Raw genomic sequence first — 21,629 nt, 5'->3', positions numbered from 1 at the left:
TTGCGTAGCACTTTCATCTCTGCTCATTCCATTATTCTTTTGGTTTTTGCCGTGTCTCTGCAGTGTAGGTCATTATGGGTCTTACCATGGCCTATATATCGATTTGGCCTCTATTCCGATATGTTCATTTCGCCAAACGGTTTTATTTAAACATGCTGCCATTCTTAAGGCTTTAGTTGTTTGCTCTGTCACTTCGAAGTAAGTAGAGTAAGAGAACAATCATTGCATAGTTCAAAAACGACACTCAATATCTCTCTGAAGTGGAAGAGGTAAATTATTTGACAAATTTGGCCGGATAATTTGTAAAAATTAATTTTTGAAGGAAATGGGAGGATGTTACAGCCCAATATATTGCCACTATCGAAGGAGGAAATACAAAAAATGTCCCGAATGCAAAAGAACGGTACATCTTCAGAAGAAGACGAAACAGAATCAGGAGAAGACGAAATAGAATGATAAACAAGCAAATTCGGTGGAACTGCACTATCTATCATTTGATAAGTATTATATAGGGTCAAGAGATAATGCCAGAAACGTGGAAAACGGCAATAATGGTACCAATATACAAGAAAAAGTACATACAGTCTACGAAATAAAAGCTTAGATTAATCTTTGTCGTTTTAACAAAGTTACAAATAAATAAGCGCAGTTCGGGATCATTTTCTGAAAGATCTCGAACTGCTCGAACTCTAATTCCTCAATGAACTAACTCCCAGTTCATCTAGTACTTCTTTCTATAATATCATCAACTCATTCTAAAGTTTTTAACTTTAGTAAGACGCTCTAGTGCATGATTAGCAGTAGTTGAAGCAAAATTTGTTTCATTATTGTTTGTCAGCTTCTAAAAAGTAACTATTGGGTCCAGTATAGGCCTAGACTTGGGCCAGGTATGTCCAACTCTGGCTCTAGATTGGAAGCTGTTATTGACCCAGACTTGGTGGGACTCTGGGATGATAACAATGTCCCTCGCTTGGTTTGCAGCCTGAACTAGGCCTAGTTAGTTAAATAATTGAATATATATAGTTATTCAGAGCTCTACTAAGTCTGGCTGACTATGGAATGGCCATGGCTAAATTACCCAGACTTCAAGCATGCTTAGGCCATCAATGGTTTGCCAAGACCGAGTTGGCTCAAGCTAAGCCCCGTCGTTCAAGTCTGGAGGCTCCTACATGGGTATTTTCCTATTTATTTTGTTCAAACACTTTGGGAACCTCTGATGTATGGTATATATAGTGTCAAACGTGGCAGTAAACATGTCAAAATATCTAATTTTGGTTTTAGGAATGTGGTTTGTTCGTAATAAGGTAAAACTAAGGGAAGCATTTCCATATTTATTTTCTATTTATATCCCTTTGAGATTGTTCGTACCCGCCTCTGTCTATTTACACCGTATACAACTGAACATACTCGATGATTGAAACTTTGATCGAACTTACACCTGCTGTTTTTCAGATTTTTCGCGATTGTTTTTGCGTTGTCAACATATTAAGCGGGTCTGATTGCGAATTAATCTGATAGCAGTCTCTCGCTGGCTCTTCAAAATGAAAAATTAATCATTAAATTTAATCAAACCTATTCAAAAATTCTCTTTTTATTGGTGGATACGTCGGAAATATAATTAAACGAATTGGAGTGATCAAATTATTACTCCCCACAACTCGATAGGGGGCGGAGAATGATTTTTAAATAATTACCACATTTTGTAGCAAGAAATATCTGAGTGAATATTCATAGAATATTATTGACAAGAATAAGAACTGTCATTACTTGTCAATATTCTCTATTATATGATAATTCTAGATAAAAATCTTCAAATGATTATTTGTGATCATCGATAATGATTGACACGGACACAGACTGACTTTATTGATTTTGTTTACATGAGCAGTTTGGCCAACGTAGTTCTTGACGATTGATACCAACTTAAACTTAACTTGACAAGAGTAAGAACTGTCATTACTTGTCAATATTCTCCTTATATGATAATTCTAGATAAAAATCTTCAAATGATTATTTGTGATTATCGAGAATGATTGACACGAACACAGACTGACTTTATTGATTTTGTTTACATGAGCAGTTTGGCCAACATAATTCTTGACGATTGATACCAACTTAAACTTAACTTGACAAGAGTAAGAACTGTCATTACTTGTCAATATTCTCCATATATGATAATTGTAGATAAAAATCTTCAAATGATTATTTGTGATCATCGAGAATGATTGACACGAACACAGACTGACTTTATTGATTTTGTTTACATGAGCAGTTTGGCCAACATAATTCTTGACGATTGATACCAACTTAAACTTAACTTGACAAGAGTAAGAACTGTCATTACTTGTCAATATTCTCCTTATATGATAATTCTAGATAAAAATCTTCAAATGATTATTTGTGATCATCGATAATGATTGACACGGACACAGACTGACTTTATTGATTTTGTTTACATGAGCAGTTTGGCCAACATAGTTCTTGACGATTGATACCAACTTAAACTTAACTTGACAAGAGTAAGAACTGTCATTACTTGTCAATATTCTCCATATATGATAATTGTAGATAAAAATCTTCAAATGATTATTTGTGATCATCGAGAATGATTGACACGGACACAGACTGACTTTATTGATTTTGTTGACATGAGCAGTTTGGCCAACATAATTCTTGACGATTGATACCAACTTAAACTAAACTTGACAAGAGTAAGAACTGTCATTACTTGTCAATATTCTCCATATATGATAATTCTAGATAAAAATCTTCAAATGATTATTTGTGATTATCGAGAATGATTGACACGAACACAGACTGACTTTATTGATTTTGTTTACATGAGCAGTTTGGCCAACATAATTCTTGACGATTGATACCAACTTAAACTTAACTTGACAAGAGTAAGAACTGTCATTACTTGTCAATATTCTCCATATATGATAATTGTAGATAAAAATCTTCAAATGATTATTTGTGATCATCGAGAATGATTGACACGAACACAGACTGACTTTATTGATTTTGTTTACATGAGCAGTTTGGCCAACATAATTCTTGACGATTGATACCAACTTAAACTTAACTTGACAAGAGTAAGAACTGTCATTACTTGTCAATATTCTCCTTATATGATAATTCTAGATAAAAATCTTCAAATGATTATTTGTGATCATCGATAATGATTGACACGGACACAGACTGACTTTATTGATTTTGTTGACATGAGCAGTTTGGCCAACATAATTCTTGACGATTGATACCAACTTAAACTAAACTTGACAAGAGTAAGAACTGTCATTACTTGTCAATATTCTCCATATATGATAATTCTAGATAAAAATCTTCAAATGATTATTTGTGATTATCGAGAATGATTGACACGAACACAGACTGACTTTATTGATTTTGTTTACATGAGCAGTTTGGCCAACATAATTCTTGACGATTGATACCAACTTAAACTTAACTTGACAAGAGTAAGAACTGTCATTACTTGTCAATATTCTCCATATATGATAATTGTAGATAAAAATCTTCAAATGATTATTTGTGATCATCGAGAATGATTGACACGGACACAGACTGACTTTATTGATTTTGTTTACATGAGCAGTTTGGCCAACATAATTCTTGACGATTGATACCAACTTAAACTAAACTTGACAAGAGTAAGAACTGTCATTACTTGTCAATATTCTCCATATATGATAATTGTAGATAAAAATCTTCAAATGATTATTTGTGATCATCGAGAATGATTGACACGGACACAGACTGACTTTATTGATTTTGTTGACATGAGCAGTTTGGCCAACATAATTCTTGACGATTGATACCAACTTAAACTAAACTTGACAAGAGTAAGAACTGTCATTACTTGTCAATATTCTCCATATATGATAATTCTAGATAAAAATCTTCAAATGATTATTTGTGATTATCGAGAATGATTGACACGAACACAGACTGACTTTATTGATTTTGTTTACATGAGCAGTTTGGCCAACATAATTCTTGACGATTGATACCAACTTAAACTTAACAGTTCCAGTAAATCAGTCTAATGTTTTATAACATTCCGATTCATAACTAATTGATGTAAATAGTTTTTATTATCGTTATACTTTTACACAAATTTTTGTATTATACTTAGACCATAATTTCAGACAATGAATATATAAGGATTCGAAATCTCGGTATATATTAGAGTTAGTACACTTTGGTGTTTAATTTTGCCGCATTCCCACCACGTAAACGCTTAGTTAGTGTTTTTTTTTACATTAAAATTTATTTTCTAAGGTAAGTATGCTATGAAACAGAGTTAAATAGTTGACAACCAACAAATTTTGATGAATTTGACTAATTACTGAGTCATGAAGTTTCTCCTAATTAAAGTTGTCTAAATTTGCGAATTAGTTTTTTCAATATTTTTCTCTTTGTTGTCATTTTCTCTTTCCTAAGCTTTCGAATAGTTACACGCTTTTTTTTAATATATATAGGGGGTGGAGAATGATTTTTAGATAATTTTGTAGTTATTTCTGAATGAATATTCATAAAATATTATCGACAAGAGTAAGAATTGTCATTACTTGTCAATATTTTTCTTACATGATAATTCTAGATAAAAATCTTCAAATGATTATTTGTGATCATCGAGAATGATTGACACGGACACAGACTGACTTTATTGATTTTGTTTACATGAGCAGTTTGGCCAACATAATTCTTGACGATTGATACCAACTTAAACTAAACTTGACAAGAGTTAGAACTGTCATTACTTGTCAATATTCTCCATATATGATAATTGTAGATAAAAATCTTCAAATGATTATTTGTGATCATCGAGAATGATTGACACGGACACAGACTAACTTTATTGATTTTGTTTACATGAGCAGTTTGGCCAACATAATTCTTGACGATTGATACCAACTTAAACTAAACTTGACAAGAGTTAGAACTGTCATTACTTGTCAATATTCTCCATATATGATAATTCTAGATAAAAATCTTCAAATGATTATTTGAGATCATCGAGTGAATTTCAAAGGGTTCCAGTAAGTTTAATAAAAAATACTATAATATTGATATTACGCAAGTTTTTCGATGATTAATTTTATCTATGGAAATATTCAATTCGGCAAATTATGTAAAATAGTTAATAACAATCTAACAGCTGGTTAAAAACTTTTTATCGGAAATCCACGACAAACTTCGAATGTCATTTGGTACATAACTTTTACCCAAAAATCTACACGCTTTAAAATTGATTAATCCTATTAATAAAACTGATATTAAATATAGAGACTGCATTTATATAGTATTGAATTACAGTTAAATCAACTTTCATAATTACATTATATTATAATAAAATAATATGAAACGTTCATCAACTTTTATGAACTAAATATTAGCAATAATGAACCAAACGAAGCTCGGTAATACATTAAGTGTATGGTTAAGGATTATCCGTGCAGACGTTAAATAGATAGCGGTCGCATAAAAGGGCCGATAATGCAGGGATTTCAGTTATCGATGGCAGCTTGATTGATTACTTTACGGATTGTAAATCACATATAATCTAACATAAATTATTGTTGATATTACGTCGAGATCAAACATTCTTGGAATATTAAATATGAAATGATGGTTCAATAACATTTTCTACAATTCCACATAGATGCGTTTTCGTATAATTTTTACCAGGAACATCTGGTATTCCGCAGTTCTTCTTCTTCGTCTTATGGTGTCTATCCGTGACGAATATTAGTAAACATCGTAGATTCTGTGGGAGAAAGTTGAGGGAAGGTTCTAATGCACCAGGATGTCTTTCGAACTTTCCTAGTTTTTATTTCATTGATTATTTCTCGTTCTTTTGCCATTTTTCTACGGTCTACTTCATTTGTTATCCGACAGTTAAGGCTATTTAAGAAATAGTTCAAAATTTTTTTGTTCTAGATTTCAAAATCGGATTTAATCAATAACCTCAACATTCGAAGAGTTTTTCAAACATCTAGTTGCTCTTAAATGTATTTATATCCTCTCAAATTTTGGTAGATGAACGCCAAAATTGTGTATACGAGGGCTGCTGGTTAAGTTTTGAAATAGAAAAATAAAAGAAACGTTTATAATTGGAAATGACTTTATTGTATTTCAAAATATTCTACATTCTACACTTTTAAATGCGTTTCATCCAATTGTCGATTGTCCATTTCGATTCAGGACGTAACCTAACCTCCAAAACATGTGATTTGAACGCATAAACCACTTCTTCAGGTGTCAATGTGTCAATGTCAGTCAATGGATGTCAAACAAGGACTGCACGGCGGATGATAATTTGACTGTCTGTCTCCTTGATTCTTTTGAAAATTTCTGGTAAGCAAATGCTGAACTGATTGCTCGAACAACTTTTGTTAGATTTGTCCTGGTCGTAACGTGAGTCTCTTGAAGCACCGCGTTTTTCCAATTTTTCTTTTCACCAATCGCCTTTCTTTGGACGATTGACTGCGATAAAATTCGGAAAACTAGCGATTTAATCCAAGTCGACAGTCATAGAAAATCATCGCACGGAAATGACAACATGACATGACATGACAGCACGTTTTGGGTACGTTCAACATTAAAAATGTCAAACTTCATGATGGTAATGTCAGATTTGACATATTCGTATCGGTGTTGCCATATTAACTTAAGTAACGACCCTGGTAGTGCCCACGTTAATTTTCTGTGGGCCCTATTTCAAATGATTATTTTGCCGAACGAGTCAATTCAGCTTGTTTATCATTCTCATCTAAAATCAAAATGACTAATCCTGCTAATAGAAAAGGAAATATTAAATAGGCGGCTCGTGTAGGCCATCGAAGACCCCACAAGTAGAATAATTACGTCATTTCCGAACCGGTAGCCCGAGCAAAACCGATGCGACTGTGACCCTTCTATTAGCCCTCCATTTAATTAATTGTTTGAATAGTGACTTAACTACTTATACGAGACAGCTGATAAACTGTTCACAACTATGGTTAAGTTATTGAATCAAGCCCCGAATTTTTTATAGTTACAAAAATATAACTATTAGAAAATGCTCCTTTTTGAGCAGCTTATCAATGTTATCTTCAACTTTCCACGATTGAAAAAATGTTAATCTGTTAATTTATACAGAAATATTAATAAAAAATAGATGGACGACTTCCGGTTCTACCAGAAATCGACTGTAACTTTGTTTTTTTAAATAGAGCACCCTATATATTAATACATTTTTGAAATCTACGTAAAATTTTAGTATACTTTTGTCTAAAAAGTTTTCTCGAAAAATGCATACTTTTTGAGTTATTAAACTTTTTTGTAAAAAATTTGAACCTGATAAATTATTTTTTTACGAGAATACCCTTGAAGATATCAAAATGGTTTCTATTCGGTTGCTTTTAGCAATATCAGACGTATTTGAATCTATATTTAAATTTTTTTTATTTTATACGGGGTGTGTATAAAAAGTTCAAAGTTTAACTTCATAAATATCAAATTTCTCAGTTTTTTCAAATATAACCACCCAGTTTTTTCTCATTTGATGCATTCGGGGATAAAAAATAAGGCAAATTCATGTATAATTTCCTATACCTAAACTTTACCGTTATCCATATTAAACGTTTTCTGTAAATTTTTAGAGATGCATGTGTGGTCTAATTTTTATTTTGACCCGTTGATTCAAGCTCTAAGAAATAAAAAAGTTTTTTTCTTTATCTTGTCAAAGTGTGTAAAATAAATTAAATCAAATTGTATTTATTAATCCTATTCCAACTTTTAGTCGTTTCCGAGATATTTGAGGTTTTGAATTAAGTATTATTGTATATTTTTTTAAAAGTTTTAATTTTCTCTGTATACTTTTAGTAGGCTTTGTAATAAATGACAGTTATTTAACTGTCATTAGTCAATTGTTGATACTTTCGAAGAAAATAGTTAAAATGACACGTTCTCAATTTGATAACGAATAAATAAAATTAATGCATTTGAATAACGGTTTAGGTATAGGGAATTAATTATACATGAATTTGTCTTATTTTTTTCCCACGAATGCATTAAAATAGAAAAAACCGGGTGGTTCTATTTAAAAAAATTGAGACATTTGATATTTATGAAGTTAAACTTTGAACACTTTTCATACACACCCTGTATAAAATAAAAAATTGTTCAACATAGATTCAAATACGTCAAATCTTTCTGAAAGCAACCAAATAGAAACTATTTTCATATTTTTAAGGGTATTCTCGTAAAAAAATAATGTATAAGAGTCTGCAACTGTCAAATTTTTTACAAAAAAATTAATAACTCAAAAAGTACGCATTTTTCGAAAAAAATTTTCAGATAAAACTATACTAAAATTTTACGTAGATTTCAAAAATGTATTAATATATAGGGTGATCATATTCCAAAATCCAAACGTAGAGATTTTCATGATTATTTTGCCATCTACAGATAGTTTTAACTCGTCGTGGAACACCCTGTATAGTCTATCACTTTCCTTTAATTCAGGTAAGGTCTTTGGGTATTTTAGAAGGTAGAAGCATTTGTCCTTGCAGGCTGCTTCACTTTCAAGTCTCAAATATTTCGTTTTCTATTTTGGAAAGAAGTTTTTATATTTTTTCTCCGTTCTCCTCGAAAGAACAAACTTTAAAAAAGACTGCTACGCTTCAGACGAAGGAAAAACTTGAAAAATGCGAATTAAAGTTTAAATTTAATTGATTTGCTACAGGAAATTCACGCCTTTACCAATTAATTGTAGAGGAGAATATGCAGCAGCACCTTCAAAAGTTGAAGAAACTCTTAGTGGTCAATTAAATGAAGAAGAAAGTGAAGAATCAGAAAATGAAAACCGTACAAAGTTTGAGAATAAGCTCATGTCGGGGTTTTCGACGTTACCGGCTCCTGGACTAAAACAACTCACAGGGACTAATATAAAATTATCATTTTCCGTACTAGGAATTTTAAACAAATCGATTCCACGTTATCGGCGTTATCTAAGGTCTTCGGACAGTTGTGTGTGTGACTTGCAATTGCACACAAAAACTCCACTTTGTTTATTTGTTCTACTTTCGTGCTCCAATGTGATTGCTATCGTCGGTAAACAAATAAAAATATATATATCATGTACGTTCTGAATTTATTACCTAATCATTAAAGGAAAATGATAGGGACATGCCTCGGACACTACATCGCGACTTTATTTGTCATGCAAGTGGGTTTACTTTTATTCCCGGATTGTCAAATCAATTGTTTTTTTAGTACGACGACAAATGAATCTGATAATCTGGTAGAGATTGCGTCAAATCGATTTTTTATGACATTCCACATCAAAATCGATTAATCGATCGCAATAATTCAACACATTGACAGTTGACATTGACAACACATTCCACACATTCTGAATTTCTGTCAAAGCTTGCCACTGATTGGAGAAAATTACCCTGAAGCAAATTTTTGTTTGCCTCACAGCTTCGTTTAAATTTATAATCATTTTACTAAATATCTACGAAAATATTTAGTTTCTCATAAAAAATAAAACTCTAGAAAAAAGATCATGAATATTTTTCACATAAACCTATTTTTTCAACTCTTATTAACAAAAATATCTCGGCAAAGCTCGAATTAACTAACCTAATACAACCTAACCTAACTAACCTAGTCTAACCTAACTTAATAACCTCAAAAGTGTGAGCTAACGATAACGAACGCCTCTAACCGTAAGTATGTAATAAAAAATATAATATGGAGGATTAATTTCCATATGTTAAAGCAAACAATTTCATACTCAAATTTGGGCTTATCAGTGTGCTAATAAAGCAATTTTAACGAGATTATTTCGTGGTTTGGAACGTTTCAAATTGTTCTGTTTCAACTTGAAAAACAGTGTCGAAGAAACTAATGAAATACCAAAATTTATCTATGGTGATAGTACGTTACTTCAGACACTCTTTTTAAAAGCAATTAATCGAATTTGTACTAATTGAGCTTCCATACAAATCAGCGCAAGGCGTTTTAATTGTAATTTTTAAGTGAAACAAGTTTGATCCAAGATTTGCCATATTCATCTAAATCGGCCTTAAAACATTTTAAGTATGTCCATGCTTGATATTAAACTGTCTCTATGATTCCAGTCCGAAGTTTCAATAATCTTTTTTCCATATTTATTCCACACATTCAACTTGTGGGTCTTCCGTGTTTTCTTGTTGTTCCTCCTGTTTTCCACTCAACAACTATTTGATTACCAGGCCATGTTTCATATCTGTAGGTACCTCAGAACTTAAGATGAATTTAAGTCCATATATTACAATTTTCAAATTAATACACCATTGTATGTAGAATTTGGTTTTGCATTGAGCCATATCAACTTGAGACCTCTGAAAAATCCCCTTTTGTATTTTGAAATGGTTGTAAGAACCTAAGTTCTCACCTATGATTGAGCCAAACGAACGTACATCAACTTAGGTTGTTGTGGCTCTAAAGTTCACAGTAAAACGCAAGCCCATAGCTGGACTTTCGTTACTAGAAAATGATAACAACTCAAATGATAATAATGGTGAGGAAGATACACTTTCAAATGTTACAAAGGAACCGAGTCCAGTTCCTTCACTTACAGAACTAAGGTTGAGTATCATTGATTTATTATGTTTCACTAGAGTAACACAAACCAGAGAAGAAATGGGTCTATTCCAAAAAGACTTTAGCTTATCATTCCACTCACCAGATAATGATACTTGCGATGTTTGTGACGACCTGGACTGCCAAATTAAAAGTTAAAAAAATGATGCAAAACTTAATGAACTCAAATTACAAAAAGGAAATCACCTAAAAGAAGCTGTATGTACTAAATAGAGAAGACAAGGTGAAAGCTTGTGCTACTGAAGTCTTTAGAGTTGTTATATCTGATCTCCGAAAGCGCCTTCAAACTCCAGATTTGAAGAATTCCCAAAGTTTTTATTCAGGAAAACTTTGGACATCAAATAGCACAATTTATGACGCCACCGTGGATAAAACTTGGTGTATTATCTGAGATGATACTACAGCCGGTCGAGGAGGGAAAGGAAATGCACCTGAGAAAACTTAACAGTCTGGACAGATAACTGTAGTGTAGTAAATTAGAAACCACACTATTTTTACTACAAATGACTGGGCTAATTTTATTGCTTCGTGCTCTAAAAAGAACCCAATCGTTGTGGGAAGGATGCTTCTCAAAGACAATGAAAAGTACAGAGACCTCATTAACTTATTGCAATGGGTTCCTGAGGAATACAGATCGTTCTTCAAAAATATTCCACATAGGGAAAAAGAAGAGAACTTTCCTGAGGATGACTCACTATATTAATAGTTTGGTTATCTATGGAATGTTACTCTTTAAAACCAAAAAACATTTTGTATATATTTAATTTTTGTGAAGATTTATTCAAATAAATATTGAAAATGATTAAATAAGTCGTTAATTCTAAACAAATGGGTTAAGTATACACAAATTTAATAATTCAGCTCTGCAGCCAGACCTAGAGTGCGAGTGGTTTACCCCTATTCCTTCTAATCGTTGAGTAATTATTCAAAAAATATTTTAAATGACCCCATTGACAAACAAATAGTCTTCCAATGGGTAGAAACTTCTCTTTTATTGCGTCCTTCTGTCTTTAGCTGCTCTATCTCAATTGGTGAGCCTTGAGGCATTATTCCCTTTTCTGTCATTGGCTCATCATTTTCTCTAAAGAATATTAAATCATGGGTCAATAATACTCCAATTATTTCAATCTTATCTCTCTTCTTTATTCTTTAGTATTTTCCAGCGTTAGGTAGAATTTAATGTGCAATGTGGTCTAGTTTTTATGAGCTTAGGCTATTCCTTCCTCTTAATAGCTTTTTCCTAATTTGATAGTCCACCAAAGCTGCTAAATGTATGCTTTCTTTGATACGTTATTCTATTTCTCCACAAATTTACACTTAAACGTCGCACTTTTCCTTCAATAATTTATTGTATTCTTTCATTTTTGTTTAACATTCGCATTATGCACCAGATTTAATGCCACGCGACAAATGGTTCTACTGCAAACAAAATAAGTACTAACGAAAAAAATGAAAGCCATTTCGGAAAATGGAAATCTTTGCTTCAACGTTGTGATAAACGCTTTGCTAGCTAAAATTAGTACTTTAAAGGAAATATATTGATTTAAATATTGTTATTTTTCACAATTTACTTACCAGTAGATTTTTCTTTGAAATTGGCCTCGATAAAAGGCGATAGGTACCTAGATCCCGCTGAAATGACGGGCGAACCCCATATATTCCTACAATACGAAGCGAAACCACTTGGTGAAGGGAATTGAAGAGGTGAAACATTTCTATCCACACCTGAAATAAAAATAGAAACAACTTGAACTCCTTTTTTTTGTACAAACAAAAATAAAATGATAAAATCTGTTGATCAAGTCTCTATATTGTAAACTGGCGCCTGTAATCACGTTATTATTCAGTTTAATGAAACAAATCATACAACTGAAACCAATTGAGGCCTTAATTTGTTATTTCCCAAGTAGAATTTTCAAGGAGATGATGCCGTTCACAAGATTTATCTAAAGAAAACTTTAATCTTATTATTATTATCATTTATTTCTCAATTTGCTACCTGTACATTAAAAATTAATCTAATCTACGAAATATTCAGTGACTCAGTATAGTTGCTTAAGAAATTATGAAAAATATTGAGTGTAAAATAGAGATAGAAACGGGAAAAAAACTGTCTCCAACCACATTTAATTTAAAAGCACGAGGAATCTGTTTTCAGTATAAATATTTCTAGACAAATATGCAGGGCCGGATTAAGCTAGGGGCTTTGGGGGGCTATAGCCTCGGGCCCCAGGTCCAAGAGGGCCCCATCATTTGGAAATCATTTTGTATTTTTCGATGTGTTGACACCACAAATCTAACGTATTGATATTATTTTTCCGGGTTTCCGAATTTCTTTAGGGGGCCCCGTCATTATTTTAGCCCCGGGCCTTATAAATCTTAATCCGGCCCTGCAAATATCTTATTCAATATTGAATACAGCACCAATCAAAGACTATGCGGTTATAGAACAAAGGTTTTAGTCTTTGAAAAAAGTGAGATTTGGGAAAATGTGGTCACGTCGGGCGAAGAAAGTTACTACGATTGTACAGCGATAATTTTTGACATATACAATTATTAGAGGCATCCAAGATCCATTAATTGATTTTTGTGCTATAATTATGTTTTAAATATACTATTCAGAATGTTTAAAAAGCTCAAATTCAAAGCTTTATAAATCGCCTTGTAAAATTGTAAAAATGAATTCATTCATGAAACATTCACCCTGTATAATTCGCGTAAGCATAAAACTGAAGGAATGCAATGGAACTGTTGAGTAAGTTGGAGGTTTTATTTATTGATTGATGCCATAAAGACCTTGATATCTCGCATAGTATTGGATTTATTCAGTTTTATACACAGACATGACAATAATTTTTTGAAAATTTTTCGGTTTTGTGTTAAAATATTCAAAATATATTTGTATATATAGTGAGAGTGTGTAAAAAATTATCAAAAACAAGGTATTCGTCGCTGGAGATTATGAAAATTAGATCAGTTTTTGAATCGGACATGTGGTTTTCCCGAAAATCCACTTTTCATGGATTTTCACGAATTTTTTCTTCGTCATAACTTTTTTTCTGAAAACTGACAACTTTTTTTGCATCCCCAACATAAAACAAAAGTTTTTTTCTCTATTTTCATTCAGCATTCTCCCCTCTGAAAGTTAAATTTTATTTCAAAAGCTCAAATTCAAAACTTTATAAATCGCCTTGTATAATCAAATAAAAATTGGTACATTTTTTCTGTGATAGTGCCTCTGTTTTTTCTCACGATTTTTTCATATTACAACGATTTCTTTTCAAAACTGTAGATACTGTGAATTTTAGAGTTGTTATTTTTAAAATAAATTTTGTTACAGCTTTCACCCTGTATAATTGGCATATGCATAAAATTGGAGGAATGCAATGGAGCTGTTGGGAAAGTTGTAGGTTTTATTCATTGATTGATGCCATAAAGACCTTGATAACTCGCATAGTATTGGAATTATCCAATTTTATACACAGGCATGACAATAATTTTTTGAAAATTTTTCGGTTTTGTGTAAAAATATTCAAAATATATTTGTATATATAGTGAGAGTGTGTAAAAAATCATCAAAAACAAGGTATTCGTCGCTGGAGATTATGAAAATTATATCAATTTTTGAATCGGACATGTGGTTTTCCCGAAAATCCACTTTTCATGGATTTTCACGAATTTTTTCAAGCTCAAATTCAAAACTTTATAAATCGCCTTGTATAATCAAATAAAAATTGGTACATTTTTTCTGTGATAATGCCTCTGTTTTTTCTCACGATTTTTTCATATTACAACGATTTCTTTTCAAAACTGTAGATACTATGAATTTTAGAGTTGTTATTTTTAAAATAAATTTTGTTACAGCTTTCACCCTGTATAATTCGCGTAAGCAAAAAACTGAAGGACTGCAATGAAACTGTTGGGAAACTTGTAGGTTTTATTCATTGATTGATGCCATAAAGACCTTGATAACTCGCATAGTATTGGAATTATCCAATTTTATACACAGGCATGACAATAATTTTTTGAAAATTTTTCGGTTTTGTGTTAAAATATTCAAAATATATTTGTATATATAGTGAGAGTGTGTAAAAAATCATCAAAAACAAGGTATTCGTCGCTGGAGATTATGAAAATTATATCAATTTTTGAATCGGACATGTGGTTTTCCCGAAAATCCACTTTTCATGGATTTTCACGAATTTTTTCAAGCTCAAATTCAAAACTTTATAAATCGCCTTGTATAATCAAATAAAAATTGGTACATTTTTTCTGTGATAGTGCCTCTGTTTTTTCTCACGATTTTTTCATATTACAACGATTTCTTTTCAAAACTGTAGATACTATGAATTTTAGAGTTGTTATTTTTAAAATAAATTTTGTTACAGCTTTCACCCTGTATAATTCGCGTAAGCAAAAAACTGAAGGACTGCAATGGAACTGTTGAGTAATTTGGAGGCTTTATTTATTAATTGATGCCATAAAGGCATCGATAACTCGCATAGTATTGACGTGAAAATAATTTTTTTTGAAAATTTTTCGGTTTTGTGTCAAAATATTGTAAAAATATATGTATATATAGTGAGAATATGTAAAAAATGATCAGATATTATGTATTCGACACCGGAGATTCTGAAAATCATATCAGTTTTCCATTGGGACATGTGGCTTTCCCGAAAATCCAATTTTCATGGATTTTCACGAATTTTTCCTTCGTCATAACTTTGTTTTCTAGAAACTTGCAACTATTTTGGAAACCCCATATCATTTAACCAACATAAAACAAAAGTTTTTTCCTCCATTTTATTTTACCAGATCAAGAATAAACTTCCATGTTCCACGTAAGATTAAAATCATATTTGGAGGATAGACATTTCCTTGTCAAATGTCAAGATAAACACCCAATTAACCGAAGCATACCACAAGGAAGTACAATTAGACATATACTCTAATCTAATTCATATTTCTGATGTGCCAACCACCAGGAAAACAGAAATAGCAACGATTACTGACACAGCAATTCTTGCAAGACATCCAAACCTCCAACTGCATTGTAGAGTTTACAAGATTCAAGATACAAAGATTTGTCAGTTATTAGAATTAAAAAAACTGTAATAAATTATAGTCCATGTTGTCAAAAACTTATTCTACTCAACCTCATTGGCTGATAATTTCCTATTGTCGCCTTAAATTAATATAATAACTACTTATTATCCTTTAAAGGCCAATTTTATAGGTTAAGATAAAACTGGAGCTGGAACTGTGGTTTAAACTCTAGTTTGAATCAAGTAAAAACAATTTGCAATGCAATTTATCTGACAATAAAGTGTAGAGGTTTTGGTTAACCTTGTGAAAAAAATAAGTGGGACAATCTAGGACTAATAACTTTTGCTTTCTCGACGCTTCGACAATGTTGATAATTTCTTCATCATCATTGTCGAGTTCATCAAATATAAATTGTGACATCATTCTACAAGAACCCTTTATATTATTGTTAAAATTATAACAATTTGAAAAAGTTTGGTTCGTATCATCAAGTTGAACTCAAATTTAAACCACCTCCAAACGGTCTACCAACGTTTAGACCGTTGGAAGACTGTAACTAACAGATTCAGTTGGGCGAGATTCAGATTTTGATATTTTTACTTCATCCGCTTATCTATTAACAAGAATTCAAAAGGATCAAACAGTAAATAATCGTCTTTCGTAAATTTATCTGGATTATTTCTTGTCGATCATTAGTATTATCATCAATAAATAATTGTTGATAAATCGTTAATGGAAATAGCTAGTGACGAACCAAGAAACTAAGAGACTTATGGGATTTCGATAAAGCGAAGGACGCCATCAGGAATATCGTTTTTGTTAGATACATATTGTTTATTTTTTATTTATTACATCACGCAATTGATAAGAATTATTACCGTTATAAAACGCAATACCCTCCAAATGTGAGACCCATTTTTCGTAGATGTCATTAAACGTTGAATTGCCCAATCTGTTACCAACAATAAATTCCTCCAATACTTACTATGAGTAATAACAATCGGTATTATTCATCCTGTATATTGAAAACAGATTCCATGGGCCGTTTTTACTTTATCACGATGTCACGAATACATATCGATGAAAATATTAATGAAATTATAGAAAGACATACCAAAAAATCAATTAGGTACTACAGTCAAAACCATGTGGAACCTAACAAATGAACTTCTTCAAACAATTAGGTTATGAGTTTCGTAGAAATAATGAAAATGTTAAATTTATGGAATGAAAATGCCCCTGAAGGGCTGCAAATAAAATTCTGTCACATAGCCGCGGTAGAATTAGCTTGGCCAGGTGGGGAAGTTGCTGCTTGCTTGCCCTATCTCCCTAAAACCTCAATCAAAAACCTCTAAAAACCCCACAATTCTCCTACAAAATATTCTATTAATTATTAAATTGAATAAATAACGTTGAAAATAATAAAATATCATGAAACAAATAATAAATTTTGAATAATTTCATTCAGTACCATAATTTTTTTAAATTCTTTATTCTTGAAGTTATAAAAATCCCTAAAAATACCCCTAATAACATCCCATCCCATATTTTTTCCTCTAAATTTGGATACATCGATGTTTCGCCCTGTATATACCACGTGTAACATCAATAGTTTTTTTTTGACCTTGTATAGTATGTGCCTCACCCCACGAGCAATCACAGAATAGTTTTTTCGACCCTTTATAATATGTGCCAATCTACTCGACGACGACGAGTCACTTCTACGCCAATATGTCTGTTTTCCATCGATTTTTCGACCCTGTATATACTGTATATAATGGCCTTTCAAGATCTTTTTTCTATACACCCTGTATATACCCCTTTTGACATCATTAGAATTTTTTTTTTTGGTAATTTTATTCTTTCGTGATCCCCTCGTAGTTTTGTCTCTAGATAATCGAAAAATCATCCGATTCCGATGATTTTTTTTTAAATTTACGGCAGATTTACGAAAAAAATTATGGGAACAAAAAAATGAAAACATATATTGGTTAGGTTATGTTAGGTTAGGTTAATTTTGTTTAGGTTTGTGCTAAAAATTCAGAAGAAATGTACACATTTGGCCAATTTTTCAAAGTTAACTTTTAATTTTGTACACTTGATTACAATAAATGATTTTAAGAATAGTTTTGTTCATATAACTCAATAAAAAGTAATTCTAAAAACATGATAAATTAACATTTATATACAAGTTTTGTTTCAATGTTTCAATTTGTACGTTTTTTTGTGTAGATTATGAAAAAAAAATACACCAACTTCTTTTGATTATTTGAAAAAAAGTTTTCGACAATTGTACATGAATTAGTGCATTTTCATGAACATTTAAAGCCCTGAAACCAATATAACTTCTCGTTTTTTTTATTCCCATAATTTTTTAAACGAAGATTTAGAAAAAAATTCATCGAAATCGTATGATATTTCGATTTTCTAGAGCCAAAAAACGAAGGGACAGCGATAGTATAAAATTACTTACACCTTTTTGATATAAATGGTATCTTTTCACCCTGTATATACCCCATTTGACATTAATAATAACTTTCATCCTGTATATACCCTTTGTGACATCGATAGTATCTTTTTTTGCTCTGTTTATACCCCTTTTGACATTGAAAGTATCTTTTTCCACACACCCTGTATATATCCTTTTTAACATCGATTTTTCGACCCAATGTCTGAAAGGTCACGTGACTCGAACCGAACCACATCGTATAATACCGGCATCTTATGCAATGTCTCTCTACCTGTATAATTATTCTTAAAAATAGTTGAATGAAACAAATTCTGATAGAACGATAATAAAATCCAGCAACCAACTAAATTAATGATTATTATAATTTCACAACATTACTAAATCTTTTCTTGCGATTCGTTATTTTAATAATACACGGTATAAAAAAAAAACGCTTACGGATTCTGTCTACGAGTACGATTTGTACGATGTTTTAAATGATGTCCGGGATCACAAGAAAATAGTTCCCGTCATTTTGCTGCAATGTTTTGACTTGACACATTGTTATAAAAAATAATTTTATAGGCCTCAAAATTGGAAATGGAAATTGGGATTACATGGGCAGAAAGACAAGGAGTGATCAATTTTGATCTGCAGCTGGAATTCCGTCGATTTAATCATTCTTTGAGATGCCATGACAACTGACGTATGACAAATGACGTATGACTTCGTTCGGTAACTACGGTGTACTACAGATATCCCAGGAAGTCATACGCGACTTGATATCTCAAAAAACGACGAAATGAATATCTCGACGAGGCGATAAATATCTGATGGCAATGTGCATGTCAATACCTAGATCTTCGACCCCAAATTACTCGTGAGAATATCATCACAGCACTCAAATATCTTCAGGTACAATCTTGGGAACCATTCCGAGACTTTATGGTGCAGCATTATACTTGAAAAATACAGAGAAAGTCAAAATATTTCGGCACCGTGAAAAAAATTATTTTTCTGCGGTCTTAACAGAATTTATTGAATGGTGTTTTTCAATTCGAAAAATTTAATTTAATATCCGTAGCTGACGTTTTTTTATTAAAATGAATATTTGCAATGAACACTAATCTAGTGAATTAGGTTTAAATTTCCTATAAATTATATTGAGATAAAATATTTTCATTAAACCTTACTTTAATATTTGATTTACAGCTTTGACGGCCCTCAAATACATAACGCGATCATAAATACATCAAATACCCTGTCAACTGATATACCAATGAAATTAAATGCAAATAAATAGATAACCCTTCAAAAGTAACCGCCTCTCACTGGTACGTGCAACTTTTATTTACTAAAAATTGATCAAATAAACTGATAAGTAACATTCGACAAATGTTAGAAATGAACTTAATTTATTTTCTCATTAAGCGCATGGGAAAAATTAACCATTCATTCTTCTTCTTTTTTAAACACAAGTTTTGAAATAATTTGGGCTTCTTCTTCTTCTTCTTCTCTCATGCCGTCTTCTCATTGAAAGTCGGCGACCACGTTTTTAAATGGGTCTCCGTCCCTCGCAAAATAAACCCGCATTAGGTTCTGTAGCATTAGATATTTGTTGTGGTTGCATAAGATGTATCCTATTTAAGATGTTTTTCTTATCTTTATAATTGTAAACAGCTTTCTTTGGCGACCAATGAGTCTTAGTACTTCGTCATTGGTAATTCTGTGAGTCCGGGGTATCTTCAGGATGTCTATAGAGTCACATCTCAAGTTTCTCGATCATTTGAGCTTTCAAGGTCCAAGTTTCCACTCCTTGCAGCAGTACTAACCTCACATAACATTCCATGAATCCTATTTTGACGTGTAGGTTTAGATTTCTGTTTAATAATTGTCAACAGCTTTCTTTAGCGACCAATGAGTCTTGGTACTTCGTCATTGGTAATTCTGTGAGTCCGGGGTATCTTCAGGATGTCTATAGAGTCACATCTCAAGTTTCTCGATCATTTGAGCTTTCAAGGTCCAAGTTTCCACTCCTTGCAGCAGTACTAACCTCACATAACATTCCATGAATCCTATTTTGACGTGTAGGTTTAGATTTCTGTTTAATAATTGTCAACAGCTTTCTTTAGCGACCAATGAGTCTTGGTACTTCGTCATTGGTAATTCTGTGAGTCCGGGGTATCTTCAGGATGTCTATAGAGTCACATCTCAAGTTTTTTGATCATTTGAGCTTTCAAGGTCCAAGTTTCCACTCCGTACATCAATTCTGACCACACATAACATTCCATGAATCCTATTTTGACGTGTAGGTTTAGATTTCTGTTTAATAATTGTCAATAGCTTTCTTTTACGACCAATGCGTCTTGGTACATCGTCGTTGGTGATTCTTGGTATCTTCAGGATGCGTCTATAGACCCACATCTCAAGTTTCTCGATCATTTAAGCTTTCAATTCGAATTTTTATGAAACATCCGAAAAGTGCGTCTCCGTCAAGATGTTTTTAGCCAAGAACAACCATATTCACCGGTTCTAGCACCTTGCGATTTCTACCTCTTCCCTAAGGTCAAATCTGCATCGAAAGGAGCAAGATTTGAATCTGTTGAAGCTGTGAAAGTAATAGCGGCGCGCGTCCCAAAGGAACTGACAGAAAGTTTGTGGTATTACCATTTTCAATTACTCTTTCAACTATTTTTTCATAGATACAACCATTTTTACTTTATGTATAGTTTGATACCCTTTTCATGATAAGAATATGCCGAGATCATTGTTGGAAAATCTTTGATCAACTAGTCATTTTTTAAAGACTGCAACAATAGTCCGAGAGGCTTAAATCTGGCGAATAGGGCGCATGAAGTAGTAATTCAGACTTGAAATCATTAATTTTGGCCATTGCAATAACGGATTTGTGAGCTGGTGCTAAATCTTGATGAACCAACACTTTTTTCTTAGCCAAACGCGGCCGTTTTTGCTCGATTTATGCTTTGTCTTCTTTGGAGCCGGTTCTCCCTTTTCAGTCCATTGTTTCGATTGTTCTTTTGCTTTGTGTGTAAATTTAGGCTTTGTTTCTATGGAACATTACAAAACACTCGATAAAAACATCTTCAAGATGCTGTTTTTCTTCCATTGTCAGCAAACGCGACATCCATCTTGCACACACCTTTCTCATTTCCAAATTTTAACTTTTTTGAATGCCTATTATGTCTACCAGCTCGCGCACTCTCAGTCCAAGACTATTCAATATTGTCTTGTGGTTTTTCTTCAACTGAGATGAAGGCCTTCGCAGGTCGTACGGCCTCGTTTACACTCTGTTACCCAATATTTTACTCTTTATAACGAAGGAGCAATCCCACTCAAAGTTGAATCTAGTTTAGCTTTTATTTTGGTTGAGTTAATGCCTTTCATTAACATCTAATGTCTTCTCTAGATCAGGCTAGATACTTTTGGAACCATCCTCGTATACTTAATATATTTC

The 21,629-nt window shown here is 32.2% G+C and overlaps 1 protein-coding gene across 1 annotated transcript in view; it reads right to left on the bottom strand.

The window, feature by feature from the left end:
- The window catches only part of LOC130442180 (zinc finger protein Gfi-1-like), an 80,862-nt gene that overhangs the window by 45,770 nt on the left and 13,463 nt on the right, over positions 1-21,629 (bottom strand). The window contains exon 2 of the mRNA XM_056776293.1: positions 12,235-12,384. Within this exon, the coding sequence (XP_056632271.1) occupies positions 12,235-12,384 (150 nt within the window). The remainder of the gene's footprint in view (positions 1-12,234; positions 12,385-21,629) is intronic.

The sequence above is a fragment of the Diorhabda sublineata genome, chromosome 3 (assembly GCF_026230105.1).
Source record: "Diorhabda sublineata isolate icDioSubl1.1 chromosome 3, icDioSubl1.1, whole genome shotgun sequence".
Classification (NCBI taxonomy): domain Eukaryota; kingdom Metazoa; phylum Arthropoda; class Insecta; order Coleoptera; family Chrysomelidae; genus Diorhabda; species Diorhabda sublineata.
This window is presented reverse-complemented; position numbering and strand designations above follow the sequence as displayed.